Source organism: Delphinus delphis, chromosome 13 (genome assembly GCF_949987515.2).
Source record: "Delphinus delphis chromosome 13, mDelDel1.2, whole genome shotgun sequence".
Lineage (NCBI taxonomy): Eukaryota > Metazoa > Chordata > Mammalia > Artiodactyla > Delphinidae > Delphinus > Delphinus delphis.
The window spans coordinates 88780990-88797033 of NC_082695.1; the positions used below are offsets into that span (position 1 = coordinate 88780990).

The 16044-nt window shown below is 51.5% G+C and overlaps 1 protein-coding gene across 1 annotated transcript; it reads left to right on the top strand.

Annotated features, from left to right (window-relative positions):
* Window positions 1-756: 756 nt before the first annotated feature.
* Window positions 757-15641, top strand: RBFA (ribosome binding factor A). Its single transcript, XM_060029281.1, has 7 exons — window positions 757-949; window positions 3891-3933; window positions 5216-5392; window positions 5952-6064; window positions 9222-9306; window positions 13607-13677; window positions 14754-15641. Exons 1-7 carry the CDS (start codon window positions 822-824, stop codon window positions 15127-15129), a joined length of 993 nt encoding a protein of 330 aa, XP_059885264.1. The 5' UTR covers window positions 757-821; the 3' UTR covers window positions 15130-15641.
* Window positions 15642-16044: the final 403 nt, after the last annotated feature.

Here is a 16044-nt window from a genome sequence, read left to right on the forward strand (position 1 = left end):
TCCACGTAGACTGGTGAGGAGGTATTACAGGAAGTGAGCAAACGAACTGGCAGCGTAAAGAGGAAGAAACTCGAGTCCTTCCTAGTGGTGCAGGCAGAAGGAGCTCTGCTCCGGGACGCCCACCCAGTTAAGACCTCTTACCTCCCTGCTCTTCATTTGATATTCTGTGGCAAGGGAGTTGAAATGCACCCTTCTCTGTTAGCTTCGTGCGTTTCCGTAAAGTGTATTCCTCGCTCCGCAATCTCCGCATCCGGGTGGTTTGTGCGCTTCCCCACCACAGAGTCCCAACCTCCCTTGCACTCGGCGGCATCTGGCTGAACCCAGCTCGCCGTGGGAGTACGGCGGGTGCGTGGCCCAGTCGCTCCGCCCACGCGCCAGCTGGCCCTGCCCCCGCACAAACGTCATCACGTCCCGTCCCCGCTCCTCAGTTACGTCATCAGGCCCCGCTCTCCACCACGTGTCGTCTGGCCCCGCCCACAGGCGTCCCGTCCTTCACGTCACCCGGCCCCGCCTACTACCCCACCCACGCCGTGTCTAGCCGCCCCTCCCTCACGCGTCGTCACGCCTGTCCCTGGCCCTAGCCGCACGTCGCTCCGCCCCGCCGCTTCACGTCCCGCCTACCTGTCCTCCAGATGCCGCCTCGTCCTCTCGTCCCGCCCACAGTCTCCCGGCGACTTCGCACGTCGCCTCGCCCCACGTCGCCCCGAGCCGCCTCACGTCGTTCCGTTTGCACGTCTTTCCGCCCCGCGTTTCCCCGCCCCACGTCTCACTGCCAACCTCAGCCCGCCTCGCGTCACCCAGTAGGCCGTTGCTCGGCTGAGATGTGGGCGGCTCTCGGCGGGGCCGGGGGTCTCCATGTGGGGCTCCTTCTGGGCGGCGCTCGAGGCCTGCACAGCTCGCCTGTCTCCTGCGGCAAGAACCTACTCAAGAAATTTGCTTCGAAAACCAAGTACTGTTACCCCAGTGGGGGCGGGGGCTCCGGGGACGGTGGCCCGGGATGGGGGCTTCGCGGGTGGGAGGCTTGGCGGGGCGGGGGATCCGCGGGCGGGAGGCTTGGCGGGGCGGGGGGTCCGCGGGCGGGAGGCTCGGCGGGGCGGGGGGTCCGCTGGCGGGAGGCTCGGCGGGGCGGGGGCTCGGTGGGGCGGGGGGCTCCGCGGGCGGGAGGCTCGGCGGGGCGGGGGTCTCGGCGGGGCAGGGTGTTCCGCGGGCGGGAGGCTCGGCGGGGCGGGGGGCTCGGCGGGGTGGGGGCTCCGCGGGCGGGGGTCTCGGCGGGGCGGGGCGGGGGCTCGGCGGGGCGGGGGGCTCCGCGGGCGGGAGGCTCGGCGGGGTGGGGGCTTCGCGGGCGGGAGGCTCGGCGGGGCGGGGGGCTCGGCGGGCGGGAGGCTCGGCGGGGTGGGGGCTCCGCGGGCGGGAAGCTCGGCGGGGCGGGGGGCTCCGTGGGCAGGAGGCTCGGCGGGGCGGGGCGTCCGCGGGCGGGGAGCTCCGTGGAGCGGGAGGCTCCGCGGGCGGGGCGCTCGGCGGGGCTAGGGGTCCGCAGGGGTTCCACCGCCGACGCATTGGCCGGCGCCAGAGCTCCCAGCCGTGTCAGTAAGCGCAGCCGCTGCCTGTTAGGTTAATGGCTGTTGAAAGCTCACCAGGGAGCCCACCTCTGACAGTTAACGTTTTTCCCACCCAGCCTTTTTTCTGTTCTTTCACACAGCTGTGACGGTAAAGTTCTAAGTCTCCTAAAAGCTAAGAGTGCATCATGAATTTATGAAGCAAAGTGATGTATACATTTACAGTCCACTCTGGGTCCGAGGTTCCCAATCCTCGGATTCAACCAACCTTGGATTGAAAATGTTCCGAAAAAACTCCAGAAAGTTCTAAAACACAAAACCTGAACTTGCCTTGCTGGCAACTCTTTACGTAGCATTAAGTAACCTAGAGATGAGTTAATGTATCCGGGAGGGTGTGCGGAGGTTCTATGCAAATACAGCGCGTTGCGCATCCTCCAATTTTGGTATCTTTGGGGTCTTGTAACCAATTCCCCACAGATACTGAAGGATGATGATTCTTGTTACTAGAAGCGTTTTTCGGGAGAGTAGTTGCATCACGTAAAGAGAGAAGGAAGAATTTCCTTTCCATATTAGTGCTTTCTCTGTGGGGTTAATTTGAGGAATAAAGAAAGCTTGTCACGATAGGTTTTTTTATGACGAGACGTAAGTATAATAAAATATGTTGACTTCATATCATCTTCATTTAATTGTAGATATGTATATATGTATGTCTTTGTTTTAATACACGTTTTTAAAAGTTTAAGGTTTACAGAAAACTTGGCAAGGATGAGTAGAGTTCCCACGTAAGCGCACTCAGTTTCCCTTCTGTTAACCTCTTATGTTAGTGCGGCACATTTGTTACAATTGATGAGCCAGCATTGACACATTATTATTAACTAAAGGCCATGTCTTATTCACGTTTCCTTAGTCTTTCCCTAAAGTCTTTTTTCTGTTCCAGTATCCCATCCAGGGACCGCATTACATTTAGTCGTCATCTTTTTAGGCTCCTCTTGACTGTGGCAGTTTCTAACTGTCCCTGTTTTGATGACCTCGACAGCTTGAAGAGTACCGGTTAGATATTTTGTAGGATGCCCTTTTGTTGGGATTGGCGTGATGTTTTTCTCTTGAGGATACTGGGCTTTGGTTTGGGGGAGGAAGACCACAGGTGTGAAGCGCCATTTCATCACATCCTGTGGACACACACATGCTCTCAACATGGTGTATCACTGTTGATGCTGGTCTTGATTGACTGCGGTCATCTGTGTCTGTCAGGTTTATCCACTGTAAAGTTACCGCCCAGCCCCCCAATTCCATACTGTCTTCTTTGGGGGGAACGTCACCGTATGCAGCTCACACCTAAGGAGTGGGGAATTATTCGAAATTCATGAATTATTCAAAATTTTGCAGGGGAGGTGTGTTTCTTCATTTATTAACTCAGCAGGATGGACTCATGGGTTATAATCCAGTACTACTTAATTTTGCTCGAGTTGTTCCAGCTTTGACCATTGCGAGCTCTTTCAGGCTCCTATATCCCTTTGACACACCCCGTTGTTATGGGGTTTTGAAGTAGTTTTTAAATTAGAAAACTTTTTTTTTTTTTTTTTAGCACTTCCTTACTTTCTGGCACCACAGGATGCCTCGGCCCTAGAATCAGCCATTTCTCCAAGGAGCTCTGGTTCCTTGATTGGAAACAGGGGTCAGAAACCATGATCTGAGAGCTTAGTATGTTTATTGCTACTGGGGTGTCTGTCTTTTAGACCCTTTCAGCTGGCAAAGCAAAAAAAAAATAGTGTTTATGTTAATCCCTGTGTCTGTGCTTATCTACAAACGTTTCTGTGTGTCACCACCTGTAGCTGTAGTAAGTGAAACTTAAGTTTGTACTGATCTCCAGCCCTAATCCACTAGCACACGAATCATTCTCACTTCCTTCCCTTGCTTGTCTGCAATAGCGAGGGGCCTGGATCCCCCATCTGCCTTCTGTTTACTTAGCTGTTCAGTCCCAGTTGATGTGTGGCGGTATCAGGCGTTAACCCTCCCCTGGGAAACAGCTTTGTTCAGTAGAGGACAGTGCTCATGTGCAGTTTGGTAGGTGTGTTTTTAAGGTCCTCATTCTCTACCTTTGGGACTAGAGGTAGACTTTAGGTAAAAGTTACGAGCTTGAACTGAAACTGTTGTCTGTCTGTCCCCACAACCCGTGCTGCTGTTCATTGGGTATCTAAATCTTTTAGGCCCCTAGTAACCTAATTTCTATGTCCAGGGCTAGCCCCTTAGAAACAGTTACGACGTTAGCTTTTGTAACTGTTTGTTATTGATTTGCCGTCAGTATCCAGCATAGTTCTTATTTTCTCCCCATAGGAAGAAGTTTTGGTATGAAGGTCCTTCCTTGGGCTCTCACTTGGTAAGTATAGAGTAGTAGCGATGAGCCGCTTGAGAATCTCGGTGGGTGTGAGGCTCCAAAAGTCGGCAGCTCTCCAGCCCTTCCATTTCAGTATTGGAGGGGACACGGTCTGTAGCAGTGGGACTAGACACACTGGAACCACAGAATTTTTACCTTTAAAAAAAAATTACACCAGGGGACTTCCTGGCAGTCCAGTGGTTAAGACTGTGCACTTCCAGTGGTTAACCCTCCGCTGCAGGGGGTGTGGGTTCGATCCCTGGTTGGGGAACTAAGATCCCACATGCCGCACAGTGCGGCCGGAGAAAAAAGAAAACAAAATTTACGGGATGTCATATCTGTTATCAAATTCTAACATGGTAATGTCCATTCAGTGTGTGTGTGTGTGTGTCTGTGTGTGTGTGTGTGTGTGTGTGTATGTATAACACAGATATGTGTAGATACACAGGCATACCTTGTTTTATTGCATTTCCCGGATACCGTGTTTTTTACAAACAGAAGGTTTATGACAACCCTGCGTTAGCAGGTGATGTTAGCATTTTTTAGCAATATTTTTAATTAAGGTATGTATATTGTTTTTAGACATTGTTATTGCACACTTTAATAGACTACAGTATAGTGTAAACATAACTTTTATATGCACTGAGAAACCAAAAAATGCATGTGACTCACTTTATTGTGATATTTGCTTTATTGCGATGGTCTGGAATGAACCTGCAATATCTCTGAAATATACCTGTACTGTGAGAGTTTATGTAATGAATGGTTCTTGATAGAAAAAAATACACTGTATATACTAGAAACCACCGAATTGTACTTTTTTTTTTTTTGCGGTATGCGGGCCTCTCACTGTTGTGGCCTCTCCCGTTGCGGAGCGCAGGCTCGGGACGCGCAGGCTCAGCGGCCATGGCTCACGGGCCCAGCCGCTCCACGGCACGTGGGGTCTTTCCAGACCGGGGCACGAACCCGTGTCCCCTGCATCGGCAAGTGGACTCTCAACCACTGCGCCACCAGGGAAGCCCCTCGAATTGTACTTTTTAAGAGGGAGAATTTTATGCTGTGTGGATTATATTTCAATAAAATTTTTTTTGGAAAAAAATATATGCTTGGCAGTACTCTTGATCTTTAAGGGATGGTAGGTGAAATCTAGAAGGGTCCTGGTCTGTAAAAGAAACTGTATCTTCATGAAAACTAAGATGGCCAAGAATGACCTTTATCGTCAGTTAGTACAAGTTTATGTGCAGTTGTAATGTTGCGTGTGTGTCTGCCTTTCTTCTTAACGGAGACTCACAAGCCGTCTCAGTTGGCATCCCTGACAAAGAGCACCTCCAAGAGAGCCAGGAGGGAAGACCACGTGCGCCTGAGGGCCCTGAACGGCCTCCTCTACAAAGCGCTGACTGAGTTGCTGTGCACCCCGGAAGTGAGCCAGGAGCTCTGCGACTTGAATGTGGAGCTCTCCAAGGTAGGCCTTGGGGCCAGGGAGGGACTGCGGGCCTCGCGCCTCTGTCGTCGCCTGACAGTTAGAAAAGGCGGAAGGGATGCTCAGCGTGGCCGTCTGGGTATTAAGGAGAGGAAGGTGCTTGTGGGGTGCAAAAGCAGTGTCTCACTGTGCACGGGTGGTGTTTGGCCAGACAGCACCGAGGGTGCTCAGAGCCCAGTAAGTGATGAAGTGGGGCGTCTGAAGGTCTGGGGGTCAGGTGAGCGGTGGGTGATCTGCCTTCATCTTGGTGTAAAGACACGGGAGGCAGCTTCTGCCGTCTGTGCCCCCAGAGCAGAGTGCGTGCAGCCAGAGGGAAAGGAGGAGGGGCAGTAGCAGCAGCTGAGGCGTTGCTGTGCGTGGGGTGAGGCTGGGCTCCCCCCGGGGAAGGGGACGTTTCCCCCGTCCCCAGCAGTGTGCTTGGGGCGCTGGCCCTGGCAGTGGGAGCCTGAAGCCAGGACTGCCCGTGAGTTAGTGCGCCTCTCGTGACGCGCTCTGTCTCCAGGAGCCCAGGTGAGCTGAGAGTAATTGGGGCTGGGCTCAGGTCTCTCTGACTTCAGACTTCTCCACCTGCCGCGTGTACTGGAGGACGACTGTCTCTGAGGCTCAGAACGCAAACGTGGGGGCCGTCCTGCAGAGGAGCGCTGCGCACATGAGGTGAGGCCTCTCCTTGACCCTGCCTTCCAGCTGGTTTTGTCCACTATTTTTGCTTTTAAGGAAAATTTGGGAAGCATTTTCTTGAATTTCAGAGCAGAACTTACGCCTTCATATAAGCCATAACCTAGGTTAGCTGTTCTTGAAGTGTGATCCCGGGTCCTTTGTAGGGGGAGGTTGATGAGGTGAGAGCTTCTTCACAATGAGGTGTGGTTTTCCGTTTCCACCGTGTTGACATGTTGTACTGAAGCTATGGGGGTAAAACTGCTGGCCCAGATGTCCTGGTGGTCACTGTAGCTTCCGCACGTGCTTGTGGTAGTGTGCTGCCAGCTTTATTTAAGAGCACCCGTGACGCGTATCTCGACCCTTTGGCACATCTTGTTAGTATCTGTGGTGGGAAGTGTGCAAGAAGCTCTGGTGGTTGTCTCGGAACACTGCAGTTGCTGACTGTGACCCAAAATAGACGCTTCACTTCAAAGAACAAGTGAACCAACTGTGGTTATTCATTTTTTTTTTAACATCTTTATTGGAGTATAATTGCTTTACAGTGGTGTGTTAGTTTCTGCTCCATAACAAAACGAATCAGCCATACATATACACATGTCCCCATATCTCTTCCCTCTAGCGTCTCCCTCCCTCCCACCCTCCCTATCCCACCCCTCCAGGCGGTCACAAAGCACCGAGCTGATTTCCCTGTGCTATGCGGCTGCTTCCCACTAGCTATCTACCTTACGTTTGGTAGTGTATATGTGTCCATGCCTCTCTCTCGCTTTGTCACAGCTCACCCTTCCCCCTCCCCATATCCTCAAGTCCGTTCTCTAGTAGGTCTGTGTCTTTATTCCTGTCTTACCCCTAGGTTCTTCATGACATTTTTTTTTCTTAAATTCCATATATATGTGTTAGCATACAGTATTTGTTTTTCTCTTTCTGACTTACTTCACTCTGTATGACAGACTCTAGGTCTATCCACCTCATTACAAATAGCTCAATTTCGTTTCTTTTTATGGCTGAATAACATTCCATTGTATATATGTGCCACATCTTCTTTATCCATTCATAACTATGGTTATTCAGATGTGGGTATAGGACAGACATTTTCTCCAAAGTGAGCAGAGTGAACCTGTCACTTCAGGGGCACAGCTGACCATATTTGTTGCCAGTGGTAAAATTTAAGCTTTCAGTGAAAATCAGAATTTTAGAAAACTTGTATCCACCACTCTGAGTTTGACAGCCTCATGGTACATAAGACCCTTTTGATGAGATTGGAGGTGACGTATTGTAAAATACATCACCATTCTGAAAATCTGTGTGACCTGCTGAACCAGTATTTTCTAAAAGACCAAGGCATGAGGTTACAAAATCACACACAGGGAGAGATCGATTCACAGGGCAAGAGGGCCAGTGGATTTTCATGTACAGAGAACGCTGTTCATGGATCTGGTTTCAGATTCCACATTGCAGTCTTGAATAAACTACTGTTTGTTGAGTTCTTGTGTAGCATCAAAGAAGATCTACACTTTTCTGAAAGGCTGTTGATATACCCTTTACTTTTCAGTTACAGATCTGTGTGAGGCCAGATTTTCTTCTATTTTAAACAAAATAACAACAGATTGAATACAGATAACAGATGAGAATCCAGCTGTTCCATTATGCTGGGTATTAAAGGAATCTGCAACTACATAAGTAATGCCACTCTTCTCATTAATTTCTTTTAAAATATAGTAGTGGGCTTCCCTGGTGGCGCAGTGGTTGAGAGTCCGCCTGCTGATGCAGGGGACGCGGGTTTGTGCCCCGATCCGGGAAGATCCCACATGCCACAGAGCCCGTAAGCCATGGCCGCTGGGCCTGCGCGTCTGGAGCCTGTGCTCCGCAACGGGAGAGGCCACAGCAGTGAGAGGCCCACGTACCGCAAAAAAAAAAAAAGTTACTTTAAATGAATTAATAAATACATATTTTCAGCTTTAATTTCTAGTCTGGTATATATTGGTAGATGTAACCCACATAAACAAAAGGTCTTTGGCGTCCTCAATAATTTTTAAGAGTATAAAGGGGGTCCTGAGACCAAGGATTTTGAGAACCGCTGAGCTGGGTGAGAGTAAAGAAGCTACTCAGTTTTCTCCTCAGTCTTAAAGACGCAGAGAGGCCTGGCAGGGCAGCCCTCAGGACTGGAGTTCCTGCTGTTTTCTGATTAGTTTTTAGGTAACAGAAAATTCAGTTGAACAGAATGTCCCTTTTCCCAATTCTTCTGATCACCAAGGTTTAGTGTAAACGTTTTCCCATAACTGCGTCACTGAGCAGATGTGCTGTGTGTCACAGCAGTGTTTTCACTGGATGCTTGTCGCCCCTGGATCCGCATGTATTGCATGACTGGGTAATATGAAGATCGTTTCTGTGTCTGACGTCCGGGAAGCACGGCCGGCAGCCACACTTCTGTGGCGCTGTTGCCGATGAGTGTCGGTTGGATGGAGGGACGAAATGCTGGCAGGTTGTTGGTGCCCAAACCACAGCCCAAGGCCACAGTGATGCCCAGGAATGTCCCAAGTTCAGGTCAGACTATTTATAAGGATCTCAGAAGCTGCATTTAGAGAATTAAAAACAATTGTGATCATGCATTTTGTATCCCTGTTGAAATGTGGCAGTTGGCTAAGGAAGACTTTTCATCTTTGAAGAATGTGATAAGCAAAACTCATGCCTCAGGGCTCTCCTGGTGGTGCAGTGGCTGAGAATCCGCCTGCCGATGCAGGGGACACGGGTTCGAGCCCCGGTCCGGGAAGATCCCACATGCCGCGGAGCAACTAAGCCCGTGTGCCACAACTACTGATCCTACTCTCTAGAGCCCACGAGCCACAGCTACTGAGCCCACGTGCCACAACTACTGAAGCCCGCGTGCCTAGAGCCCATGCTCCGCAACAAGAGAAGCCACCGCAGTGAGAAGCCTGTGCACCGCAACGAAGAGTAGCCCCCGCTCGCTGCAACTAGAGAAAGCCCACGCCCAGCAATGAAGACCCAATGCAGCCAAATAAATAAAATAAATGTATTAATTAATTAATTTTAAAAAATCATGGCTCACCTCTTTGTGAGATGACATTTTCTGTTTCTGGCACTGTCACCCCTCCACCAAGTGTCACCTGTGACTGCACAAATCTCTTTTTCTCTCCAGGCACCTTTTGATGTCCCAGCAGACCCTGAGGAACATGCCGCCAATAGTGTTTGTTCAGGACAAAAGAAATGCAGCTGCAGTGGAGGTAAGGCTTTTACATAATTACCTGTTTATGATGTAAACTTTTATATGGGTAAGATTTTAAATTTAATTTTTAAATATTCAAAAGATAACGTATACAGTTTTTAAAAGGTAATAGAAGGGTACAGATGAAAAGTAAGGCACCTGTGCCTTGTTCTCAGCCCTGTTCCCCAGAGGTAACCATTTTGTATGGCTTTAATGTTTGAATGCTTGTCAGTATAGCCCTAACTAGTAAAGCAGATCCCTCTCTCTCTGTTTACAAACTTGAAGCAGTCAGAGCTGCCCTCCTGTGCTTACCTCCTTCTCTCACTTCCCTAGATTTCAGTCTGTCTCTGGTTACTTTACACTGTTAAGGCTGACACACTTACGTTCTGTCCTGTAACTGTAATTGTTTCATACTTATTTTCCTTGTTTTAGGTATAGGTTAATTATAAAGGTTAAAAACCTGTTAAAACATACATACGTTTTAATCTGGGTGGTGGTTGCTTCGTGGTTATTAAGGTATGTTACACATTTAAAAAGTTTACCGAAGAAACAATAGCATTTATGGGATTATGATTAGGTTGCTGTTACTCACTGTAGGACTAGATAGTATTCAGATTCACAGAGGGGAAAAAAAGTCTAATTGTACATTGTCGTCCTTTGTTATTCATGATACAAGCGATACTGAAAACATTATGTGGATAACTTTGATAGATGTGTGATTTCCTAGCTAGAAGGGGAACAGGAGTGAAGTTGCAGTGCCGCTTACAGCTCAAGTGGAGTTTAGGTCATGGGTGTGCTGTGCAGATACTCAGCAGGAATCCCCGGGCACGTCGGGTGGGGCTGGTGGGAGGACCCACCTGTCTCAGAGGATGAGCCCTCAGCTGGCTCATCCCTCTCTCTGTGGAGGAAGAATTCAGAGCTGCAAGGTCCTACCTGGCTGTGTGGGTTCCTTTCCAGAAAAAGTCACTGGAGGGAGGGAGGTGCATGCGAGCTTAAGCGTTTCTGGGAGGGCCTTATTCCGGAGGCCGTGCTGATGGGTGTTTGCATTGGAGACCTCTAGCGTCTGTCCTGCCCCGTGTGCTCCGGGGAAGTGGCCAAGGGTCGGACACGTGCCACGCGGTGATGGTGGGTCCTGCATGTGCCCAGAACTCAGCTGTTGACCTGGGGGCCAAGGGTCGGTCAGGCCTTGGCTGGCGCCTCAGAGTCCTGCAGTTTCCGCCTCACTGTAGTTAGAAGTGAAGGCTGGACCAGAGGGGTTTCTGATCTGGGTAGGTGATCATTTGAGGACATGGTCATTGCTTCCCCTGGCGTAAGTCAGGGCAGTGTTTTTCAAACACTGTGTATGTTTTTAATAGATTTAAAGTCAGCTGTTGATAAAGCACTTGGCTAGAGACAGACATTTGAAATTGGGAGTCCTGGACGAAACTCTGAGTCTTCTATCAGTCCGTTTATTTCTGTCTTATGTTGGTTGCACCAAAAATCACAGGTAGTTGCAACTGCTAAAGTGTTACCAGTTTCAGCAGCTTACCTTGCATCCTCAGGATAATCTTCAGGTCACCAGTCTGGACATTTGAAAGAGAACTAGTAATGAGCTCTGTCCAAACTGCACCCTGAGTAATTCAGCAATATTGATGGTACTGTCAGTAAACACAGGCGGAGGCGCTCGTCAGGAGAGGGCGAACGGAAACCGGATTCCAGCGCGCACCCCTCCGTGAGGGCTTTCCTTACAGGAGTGAGGGTGCGAGCGCCGAGGGGTGGGGCCTGGCGGAAGGGCGGCTCACAGTGCCGCGCTAGAGACTGGCCGCGTCCCCAGGGAAGCTGAGTCTGTGACCCTCGAGGCCCCCTACCCCCACCCCCCGCAGTACCCACGGACTTGGCCGGGAACATTGGCACAGGGTCTCTGGCGAGTGCAGTTAGCAGAATGGACGGACGTGCTCTGGAACAGTCCCCTGACCCACCTCCCTCCGGCCGTGGAGCCAAGGAAAGGCCACGCGCTGAGAGCTTCTGTTCATAAAACGTTCAGGAAGAGCCTGGCTAATCCTTGGTGTTGGAAGTAAAAGTAATGGCTGTCACGGGGAGGGGAGTGAGCAGGAGGGGCCTGAGGAGGCCTCTGGGCTTCACCTTCTAAGTGTCGCGGCCGTGCCCACACGTGTGTTCAATGTGTGGGATGTCACTGAGCTACGCTTCATGGTTTGTGTGCCTTTCCCACAGATGTTGCACTTCAGTCAAGAGGTTTTTAAAATGTTGATTTTTACTGTAACTATAGAGGAAACAACTTTTTTATCTGAATTTTTAAGGGAAATACATAAACTCTGACGCCAGTGTTGTGGTGCATGCACACTCGTCTCCCCACTGACGGTCAGGCTTCCGAGAGCAGGTGTCGGGCAGCCGGCGACCACCGCGCAGGGGCACCCACTGCCCCACTGCGCATGGTCTGGCCCGCACCACCTGAGCTCAGAGCTCCCCTTCCACAAGAAGTTAGCCCGGCGGCCTGTGTTGAAAGTGTTAGAGTTTGAGGTTGTGTTTGGATTTGGTTCTTTGTTAATAAAATAAGCTTTACCGAGGCTTAATTTATGTTGAGTTGCGCCTCCTTTGACAAACGCATACCTTTGTGTCATCGCCACCCCTGCTCACCCCGGTCAGCTCTCCCCTACCACCCGTCTGGTTTCAGTCACTGTAGGTTAGTTTTGCCTGCTGAGATTTCTGTAATTTCACATGAATAGAATCGGGATGTTGTCTTTTGCCTCTGGCTTTGCTCGGCACAGTGTTTTTGAGATTCATCCACGTTGTTTCACGTGTAAGTAGTTCCCTTTTTATTGGTAAGCGGCATCCATTGTACAGCTGTACTGCAGTTTACTAACCCATTCACTTTTTCATAGACATTTGTCTTTTTTCCCACTCCTTGGCTATAAAGAGTGAAGCACTGTGAACGTTTGCGTATAGATGTTTGTGGATGTATGTTTTGTTTCATTTAGGTCAGTTCCTAGGAGCAGCAGGCGTATGTTTAACTGTCAGAAAGCTGCCAGGCTGCTTTAACCACGGCCGTGCTGTAGGCACTCCCACTGCAGCGTCAGGGTCCCTGGGCCTCCACGCCCTCGCCAGCCCCTGGCGTTGCCATCCTGATGGCTTAAGCTTGCATTTTCTTTTTTTAATTTTAGCTGCGCTGTGTCTCTGTTGCAGCGTGCCGGCTCTTCGTTGTGGGCTTCTCTCTAGTTGCAGCGTGCGGGTTTAGTTGCCCCGTGGCATGTGGGATCTTAGTTCCCCGACCAGGGATGGAACCCGCAGCCCCTGCATTGGAAGGCGGATTCTTAACCACTGTGCCACCAGGGAAGCCCCCTAAACTTACATTTTCTTGGTGACTAATTATATTGAGCGTCTTTTCATGTGCCTGCTGGTCATTCCTCCTTTTGTGGATCAGTTAAAGTCTCTTGCCCATTTTTAATAAGGTTTGCTTATTATTGAGTTGTGTAGGTTCATTGTATATCTGGTACAAGTCAGTTGGCAGAAATCTTCATTGTGAATATTTTCTCCCACTTTTAACTTTGGAGGAGGCCGCTTTGTCCTTGTTTTGTAGCATCGTCAGTCCTGTTCCTGGTATTTTCTGTGGACTGATTTGTCTCCAGTTCTTCTTTTCACCTTTGTGGTTTGATTGGTGTGTCACCGGTTGGTGATGATGCTTTAGTTCCTGCATATGACAGGGCCCAGTTGTGGACCAGGCTCGCCGGGGCTTGCACTGAAGCAGGAGGTCGGGTCTCAGTGCACGGCCCCAGTAGAACGACCTGGCGGCAGTCAGAAGAGACGCGTGAAGGTGGAGAGGCCCTTGACGGGCCCTGCTGAGGAGCAGGGTCTGTCCCCAGCGTAGGCCCCTCAGCCCCTGCAGGACCGGAGCCACACGCTAGACTTGGGACGCTCACGTTACCGCACTGGGGGGTTTCCCCGCAAATTCTGCAGCAAAATTGAAGCATTTTATGAAACTTCGTTAGAAGCCAGTAAGCGTTAGTAATTCAACTAATATTTAACTGGTTTCTTTGTAAATTTGACTGACATTTACAAGTTTTAAGTGTAGTTTTCAAGAAGCCTCAGTTCATTATCAGAGAAAGTGTGCTTGAGGTAGCGGGTGTGGGCAGCGGCACGGGGAGGAAGGGCGGCGGGCGGGCTTGAGGTAGCGGGTGTGGGCAGCGGCACGTGGAGGAAGGGCGGCGGGCAGGCTTGAGGCCGTGGTGGGGCTGGCACCGGGCAGCGGATGCTCGCACTCAGCCGGCGCCCGGCTCCGACGCAGGCAGTGCGTCGAGCATCACCCTCTGTCTGTTCCTTTTCAGGTTGATCGGTTACTGGCAATCGCTGATTTTGGACCCCCGGATGAAAAAGACTTTGAGCAAAATGATTTCAGGTGATACGTGTGGGCATATGTTTTTGATTCGGGCAGACACCCAGGTGTGGACTTGCTGGTCTCCACAGCAGCTGCACAGTCCTGCCTGTCCCCAGCCAGGTGTCAAGGGGCAGCAGGTCCTGCTTTGTGCGCTTGGCTCTTGCCCTGGGGCCCGGCCCGGTGCCGGCGTGCAACTGGTGAGCTACCCAGCACCTGGGCGAGGCTGTCAGGAGGGCCTTGGGGGTCCACACAGAAGTGCTGGGGCCTGGACTCTGAGTGCTGGCAGTAGCGGTTCATCCTCTCCACTCCCTTGGCACACTGCTGCCTGGCAGGCCCTGTTCTCGTACTTAGGGAACATCTGTGAACAGTAAATGTCAGGTTAGGCCTCTGAGAAGGTGACGTGAGGATTCGGAGGTGGGGGGAGCCCCATTCCAGGTGAGGGAGCAGCTGCACCACGTGTCTGGCCTGTGTTCCATAGATCAACTGTGTCAGCATCACATGGGTACCGTCAGGGCCTCGGGGTGGGGACCCCCAGCCAGCCTGCCAGGGGATGGGCTGCAGCACTCAGACCCCTGAGCTAGAGCAGAGGCCCCAGGCGGCAGTGAGTCCCCGGGTTCCAGATCAGCAATGAGTGGACGTGGGGAGAGGCGGGTGGGGAGCCCTTCCAGATCAGAGAGTTGGGGTTAGAGGCAGGATGTGGCCAGATTTGGGTTTTGAAAAGATTGCTCTGGTTTTGCTCTCAGAATAGATGCTTCTCTTTTGGTTCATCAAGTAACCTGAGCGACAGATCTAAAGAACCCTCCCCCGTCCCCCCAATAACTCTGTTTAACTAGCCTAGTGTACTAGCCGTGTTTAAGTGGGGAAAAAATGAAAACGCATTTAATGTCAGTACACAATGGCTGCACCAGAAGTATGCTGGCCTGAGCCACACACGGGCTTCAAGAGTGCTGGCCGAGAGGTTCTGGACTGGAGAACGCCAGACCAAACTCCCCTTTTGTCCAGTTTCCACAGTTTCCCTTAGAGAGGTGCTAGGACAGTGCATAAGCAAATGGCTCTAGGAAGTATTGTGCATGGTGTGGATTTCTTCTCCCCTCCAGCGCCCCCGAGGCCCTGGACACTACATCGCCACGTGGTACCCTGGGCCCTGCCGCACCGTCAAGTCTGTGTGGGATCGACCACGAGGCTCTCAACAAGCAGATCCTGGAGTACAAGAGGAGGAGAGAGAAGGGGTGTGGGAGCACGGGCCCAGCGTGGCTGGAGCCCACAGCTGAGCTGATGAGGAAGAGGAAGGCCGGGCCCTGCGTGGACGACGACCTCCTGCCCAAGGACTGCCTGTGGGAGACGGGGAGTGATGGGCCCCTGGACGACGGGGCCCTTCCCGAGGAGCACACCCCAGGACGCAAGGGGGCTCCAGGGGCAGAGGGGAACCAGAGGCAGAGAGAAAGGATCGCGGGTCCTGACCCGCTCCCGTGAGCACACAGAGACCCGTGCTGCTGGTGCCCCTGGGATGCCCTCGTACAGGTGCAGGCTGAGCTGTGCGGGTGTCACCTCTGAGCCCTTCAGACCTATTGCTGTGCTGCAGTGAGAGATGGGGCGAGGCTGTGGAGAGGGTGTGAAATCTCTTAGGTCAATGGCGTGCGGTCTGCTGTCCATATTTGGGGTTCCAGGCTTGCATGTTCGCTTGCTCACTAGAGTTTGTCCACGGCCCCCAGATCCATACTTGTGGCACTTTCATGGTCGTTCTTGGACACGCACAGACGAGTGGGATGCACATGTGGCCTGTGGTCACACCAGGCACTGCTCTGTCCATCTTGGGCTGTGAACAGCCACCCTCTCTGATCGGGTTAGCGCCACGTTAGTGCCTTCTGACAGAGATTTCACTCATGGTGCCTAAGTGCAAGAGGCCGTGATGTGTTTCCTAGAGAAAGCACGTGTTAGATGAGCCTCTTTAGGAAATAAATAATCATTTAATTCTGACACAGAAACGTTGTCCTGGGCTTGGGGCATCTCCATTTCCCAACTATCATTGACCTTGAAACACTGAAAATGATAAAGTTCAGATTATTGGAGAAAGGTACACTATTAAGCTAAAGCAAGGAAACCTGTAACGTGGCTTTTCAGGGAGTGTAATTTCCCTGCCTGTAAACTGTTTCGGGAAGGAAAGCGTTGCCTTGCCTCTGCAGCAGTGGCAAGCCCCAAATGCCACTTTCCGTGTCGGCATCTGGGACCAGGTGTGATGCCCCAGCAGGGATATGGCACCAGGAAGCTCCGTCTCTGCCGGGACACTGGCCCCCTCTGAAGGGACGGCATCACGGGCCGCCCTGTGGATGCTCCAGGCATGTTGCTGTTTGAGTGGTGCTTGTGGGATCCTGCCCCGGAAGGGTGCAC